This window comes from Berghia stephanieae, chromosome 4, assembly GCF_034508935.2.
Source record: "Berghia stephanieae isolate SIO BIC M18660-M18661 chromosome 4, UCSD_Bste_1.3, whole genome shotgun sequence".
NCBI lineage: Eukaryota > Metazoa > Mollusca > Gastropoda > Nudibranchia > Aeolidiidae > Berghia > Berghia stephanieae.
In genome coordinates, this window is record NC_088363.1 from 84,190,511 (window position 1) to 84,197,480 (window position 6,970).

Consider the following 6,970-nt stretch of genomic DNA (forward strand, 5'->3'; position numbering starts at 1 on the left):
ACATAAATTGATGCATTGATTGACATTTTAAATTTAAAAACCAAAATGCCATTGCTACAGAAAATGTGAAACGTTTCTATTTGAATGACAACATTGAAATCTAAAATTCTAACCAGTATCCGAATAAATTAGGCACGTTATGTTATCATCCAGTATTTTGTTATTGACTATTTTGTAATCATGGCATTTCTTGTAAGATTAATAATGATAAAATTAATAATGACCACTATTTAAACCTATGACACCAAGACTGTAATGATAAAATTAATAATGACCACTATTTAAACCTATGACACCAAGACTATAATGATAAAATTAATAATGACTACTATTTAAACCTATGACTCCAAGACTGTAATGATAAAATTAATAATGACCACTATTTAAACATATGACACCAAGACTATAATGATAAAATTAATAATGACCACTATTTAAACCTATGACACCAAGACTATAATGATAAAATTAATAATGATCACTATTTAAACCTCTGACACCAAGACTATAATGATAAAATTAATAATGATCACTATTTAAACCTATGACACCAAGATTATAATGATAAAATTAATAATGATCACTATTTAAACCTATGACACCAAGATTATAATGATAAAATTAATAATGATCACTATTTAAACCTCTGACACCAAGATTATAATGATAAAATTAATAATGATCACTATTTAAACCTATGACACCAAGATTATAATGATAAAATTAGTAAAGACCACTATTTAAACTTATCACACCAAGAGAAGTGGGAAATGCTTTTAAAAGTCTAAATAACAACAGAGCACCGGGAGAAGAGGGAGTATGCGCTGAATTTCTAAAATATGAACCACCCTTATTAGACAAATGCATAACGGACATTTTCAATCAGACGTTCGAACATCACCAGAACCTGATTATTAATAATGGGGAGCTGATATCAATGCAAAAGCCAGGAAAACCAAAATTACTTAATCATTGCTTAATACAATTAGAAAATTGCGATCTCTATGATCACACTGAATAGAATTAGACCGATTGTTGAAAATTATTTGTCACATAGTCAAAGTGGATTCAGGATGGAGAGAAGTACTGCAGATGTAGTTTGGACCCACAAATGGCTTGCTGCCAAAACCCTGTCAGAAAAAGTAGAAATAGTTATAACTGGAATATTGTATATATATATTGTATATGTTTGTGTGTACACATATAGTTTAGAGGTAATCAAAGCAATCACAGATTAGTGAGAAACAGACCAAACTAGCTGAAAGGAGGTGCATTACTTATGCTTATCTCAGCCGTACTTAACAACCTAAAAGAGCTGTTATGCTTATCGGATGTTATTCTTGTGTAATATTCTGTTCCCTGTCCCGTCTTCACCGTAGTCTGCATGATATTTGCTGAGATTTGTAAGTTGTTGACTGTTGTGTCATAGCCAGTTATGTTTTAGATAGATGCTGATTATTTTGTCATATTTTGCCCTGTGTTCTATATTTATGTGTGTTTTTTAACATTGAGATGTAAATATTTTAAAACATTTTTATTAGATGACATGTATAATGGTAAAGTAGTTATCGCCAATGTACCAGCTTTGCTCTGTTAAACAAGACTGTTGTGCTTAAACTTAATACATTTTAAAAAGATTAAGCCAGAAACTTCACCAAATATCAATAATTAAAGTGATCTAGGATTTGCTTTCTTGACTGCTTTGACTTTTAATTCAATGTTCAGCATTTGTAAAAGAAATACTGATTTGGAAATCTCTACAACAAGTCTCATTACGTTGGCTTAAAATATTGTACCATGTTTTATTTTTTCATGTAGTTCTTTCCCTTTTCCTTTCTGAGCAGTTCCCCGACCCCCGACCCCTTTTTCACATTAGCATATCTTTTTAGATATAAAAAATATAATAATTGCGTTTACTCAATAATTTTTTTCTCTCTCCTTTTCTCCCATTTTTTTTTCATTCATCCACAGCCTTAGATACATTCCAATTGCACCAATACACCAATAACTATGTCTACCCTCCACCCCCAGACCTTTACAATTACAACTATACGTATGATTACAATCAGACCACCCCGCCCACTCCATCACATGCACAACCTCGCAGTGTCACACCCACTCAACTCCTTGAAAATAACTACACACCTCAAGCTGTTTTGCTTGATACAGGTCCTGTTATGGAACACTCCTTCCCAATCCCTCTTAATAATTCTTCCTCATTATCATCATCATTATCTTATTCTTATCAAACTACAAAGCTATCTTCTGATTATGATATTTACACACCAGCTTTACCATCACAAATGACAACTAACTCACCTTTGAACTCTAGAAATAATTCAAACACTTCGACTCCAACACCTGACGATAACAACACTTCTCCAATTTCTAAAGTATCATCAGTAACTAAACAGCAGCAGAAACAACAACAATCAACAAAAGCCTCTTCTTCTAGTAAATTACAAACCGCATTGCCTTCATCTCCAAGTACATCAGGTGCTAGTACCCCATCAACACCAACATCAAGTCCAAATTCCCCCAACATCACAAATGGTCGTCGCCAATACCACAGGAATCACCGCCAAAGTCGGCGCAAGCGTCATCAATCTCAACAGCCCCAAACATCCCCATCATCTCCAATCCATTCAAACACTCGTCGACTGCTAAGGCTGGGGTCACAGAACCCCGACTCATTCGAGTCCCAAGTCTAGGTAGAATAAGTATCACCAATTTCTATTTCATTTCATGACTTGCAGCTTCTCAGTGGGATGCATCGTCTCAATTTTCACATCAAATTAATCTTGGATTTTTCTTTTTTAAAATCTCAAACTCTTAAGACCTTAAAATCTCAAATTTTGATAATTTTCAACAGTAACACATAGACAAAAACCAAAGCTAATCACTTTTATGATCAGAAATTCCCAGAGACATGGAGAGTAAAAAAATGATAATATTTCACGGTATTTTGTTTTTTTGGCATGTGGAATTTGGCCTAAAATCTTATTTATTCCAGACAAGTTGCAAGTCACAAATTCTCTTATCATTATATTCAATCATTTCTATTCATAACACATTAATTTGTTATTCATTGCTAGACTGGTATTGCTCTCCTCTCCTAATATTATTTTCATTCACTTTGCTCATCATTATGATTATTTTTTTTAATGTAATCTCCAATGAGTGAAATGAGTTGACCTGTTGGGTGTAGGTGTTAACATGCATGTTTTGGTTCCTCTCGACAATTCAATGGTGGTCTCCCTCTAAACATACTGATCAAAGTCCCATACACTTTCACAAATCTTAGGGAAAATTTAATCATCAACAAAATTCCAACAGTCAAAAAGTTAGCCAGATTTGATCATGTTAGATTTGCTTTTGAATTTGTTCATTTTGAATTTCTGGCAAAGCATCTTGCTATTCTCTACTAACGAGAATAATTTACTGTTTATGTGGAGTGCATTTTCGTTTTAAAATAAATCAAAAGATAATTTTGTTTCCATTTTGAAATTAGCTTACTACAAAAACATATTGGAACATTATTATCACAATTTGTTAATTGAAATTGAAATTCTGGAGAGCTTATTACAGAGCTTATTATGACTTTCAGTTGAGTTTTTATTCATTCATGAACTATATTGTGCTCTAAGAAAATAAAACTGTTCATTCCTTTAGATGCATTATCTATAATTAAAATGACTTTTTGTTCCTCTGCATGTGTTAGTAAGGCATGGCCTAATTATCATTATTAATTATTTTTGTTTTCCATTTCATGTAAAAGGAACACATTATTTTTGGAAAAAAAATTAAAACCTAAATCTTTTGTCTCCTATTTTTGTTTAACTACAACTCCTTAAATTGCATTAAATAAGAAAGTAACATGGAAATCAAAGTTCATCAAATATTTATTTTAGAAATTGATGCCAGACCAGATGTTACAGAAAAGGATTTATGCCCCTTGGATCAGCATAGAAAACAATTGGACATTGATTAATTTTCCCTATTTATTTTTTTTATTTGTGGTATAACCAAATGACATTGATATTGGCTACTGACCAGATAGGCAGGAATGTTTTCTTACAATAGATAGATAGATAGGATTAACCAACTGCAAATTCATTTTTTTCCCTTTCAATTTGGGAGAAAAAAAAACAAAAAAAAACAAAAAGAAAAACCATCTTTCTCCTCCCACCCAAACACAGTTGACTATTTGGAAGTGTAGAAATGTAGGCTATGTATATATGATAAACTTTAATTTTAATTACAAAACAAAATGACAGCCATTTCCAGAACAAATATACAACTAAATTGATGCGCTCGAAACAAAAACCCACTGGAAACACTCCACCAATCTGCAAATTCAAACATCTTCAATAATTCATTTTCACTCTGAACCGTCCAGCTTGAAACATGAGGGAAAACAACAGATTTAGACAAGATTATCAAATTACTTCACCAACAATGGCTTCCAAATTCAACAACTCCCTTCATCCTCAGAGCACAAATACTCAGAATTGAGCCGACTTTGAGTAACATTCAGATTAAAATTCTTCTAAACTTATTCCTCTACTTATGGGCCTATGCTAGAAAATCGTTTTGATTTCTACATGTAGACAACAGTCAGCTCGTTTAATTTTTAGTCGCATTTTGTATTGTGGTGTCAGAATTTTTACAACAAATATAATGCACCATGCTTTTTGTATAATAGCTTTAAAATTTCAAGTTATTTGCTGCAAATATAAACCCCTTGTAAGATTTTAGAACCCATTGAAATACAATGCAATATCCCATTTAAAACATGTGTATGCGCACAAGGAGCACATGATATTGTATATTAAGCCTTGAAATTTTTAAAAAAGATATAAAGCTTTCTATGCTTTTTAAGTAAGCAAGAACCAACCACATCAATAAGCTTTGATGGAATGTATTCATTTGCCAAGGCATTTGTTTGTAACGTCAGTGCCGTATCGGGACTTATTTACATTTCTTGGGGAAATGGGCTGAGGGTGAAATGAGGAGTTGAAGATTATATTCATAAAATGCTATGAGTGAAGTTAGATGGCCAGAAAAATTATGGAATTAAGTATCTTAGATAATTAATAATAATAATAATAATAACATAGTTTTCTTCCTATTGGTTAGCTCGTTGTTTATGTAACCATGAGTCGTTTGTAAAACAAAATTTTAAAATAAAAAGAGTATGAAATAAACATGTAATTAAATTTGTAGCAATTTAAAAAAAACAGTTAGAAATTAAGAAGTCCAATAGAACTACAAGGCTCTGAAGCAAGAATTTATAAATAATAGATAAACATATATTGATAAACTTATTAATAAAGATTAATTTAGGGGAAATGGGCTGGGAGACAATCCTGTAGTTATTTATGGGAAATAATTCGATTTGTGTTTAGTCTTACAAGAAGGAAGGGGGGGGGGGAGCTTACAGATAGTAGTAAAACTAAATTGAAATAAATTTCAATTTTCCAACCTTGCCTTTAGCATTCTATAACATTCAAAAAAATCAAAAAGTTCCCTTTTCTACATGACGTGATGTCCAACACCACAATGACAATCGTCTTTACTTCTGCTTGGTTTTCAAAATGGCGTCTATTTGAACATGTCAATTTTTTTTTTCACTTCTTTCTAAATACTAAATAACTGCAACCATCTTTTTTATTTTACTCCAATTAGATTCTTGAAGCTAATATCAATTTCCAGCACAAAGTTTCTAGATATCTTAGCTTTCAGGGAAATACAGATTGTATGTTGAAGGCTTTTGACAACTAACAATTCCAAGAATTAATGAGTGTTGTTGCATGTACTAATTGTTTTTTGTTTGTTGTCGTAACTTGAAATCTGCATGTTGTAGCGACCATTCCACACAATGTATGTAGTCTGATGGATTCATGTGCATTGGATATTATTTTGGGACATGATTATATATTGCATTAATGCCTTTCCATCTAATGTTGATTGTTACCCAAAGTCATTGATTTCTCCCAATTGTTATCTGGTTATGAAACAATAAAATATTTTACAACCAGTATTCAGCTCAATCCACCGTAGGAAGATTGATTACTAAGCTTCAAGAAGCTGTGACTATAAAAATAGATGAACAGAACTGAGTAATGCAGCTTCTAAAGTGAACAAAATACATAACAGGCACATTTCTGGCTCAATACCAGTCTTCAGCCAATAACAACAAAATATTGTATCAGTAATACTTTCTGTGTATTTAGATTTTACAGGAGGTTTTACTGTTTAAATTGTTTTTGTTGTTTGCTAAAGAAGGGTTTCAAGCTCAAGATGTACCAAGTTCCATTTTAAGTATTTTGGGGGTTTTGTAACTGTTATTTTTGTACAATACTTTAAAAACACAATATACAATATTGATCACCATTCGTAAAAAAAAAAATCACCTTAGATAAATGTTATTGTGTCTGTGTATGTGGATACTAATTCTTATGCCGAACTCCGAGGTATCAGTCCGTGTATTGAAAAGAGGAGAGGAAAGAATATCATATACCGACATGGTTGGTGTCATATTGGACCTGACCAAGGACTTTTTTTTCACGTATATTTTAAAATTGTTAAGTCAATGGTTTTGTTTTTTGAAGTATGATAACTTAAGGGAATAATGTTTGCTTTATTTATTTATTTATTTATTTGTTTGTTTGTTTATTTACATGTATTTTAGCACTCTGTAGTGAAACACATCATTTTGATAAAATCTTCAGCATAGTTTTAGGTCTATTTCAAGCTTTTTCTCCCCCTCTCTCCTTCCAGCTTTTAATATGAAGTCAATTGAACATGTAATTATGCAGTTTTAATATGTCTTTTTTAAAAATAATTTAATCCATTGGCTTATTTTAGTATTGGAAATTAACACACTAGGCTTGAACTTTTTAAACCGAATACAGGGTTTGGTATAAATTGTGCTGATCTATCGATGGTATTTTGTCTTCAAGACTCC

At 31.7% G+C, this 6,970-nt stretch overlaps 1 protein-coding gene across 9 annotated transcripts in view; it reads left to right on the forward strand.

Moving 5' to 3' along the window:
• The window catches only part of LOC144971419 (F-BAR and double SH3 domains protein 2-like), a 73,716-nt gene that overhangs the window by 58,279 nt on the left and 8,467 nt on the right, over window positions 1-6,970 (forward strand). Inside the window, exon 21 of one of the 9 annotated variants that reach the window (XM_078912293.1) lies at window positions 1,972-5,049. The exons of the other annotated variants lie outside the window; for them this stretch is intronic. Coding sequence (XP_078768419.1) covers window positions 1,972-2,711 — 740 coding nt within the window. The 3' untranslated portion in view covers window positions 2,712-5,049. Of the gene's footprint in view, window positions 1-1,971; window positions 5,050-6,970 lie in introns of those variants that run through there. 9 annotated transcript variants of the gene reach the window in all.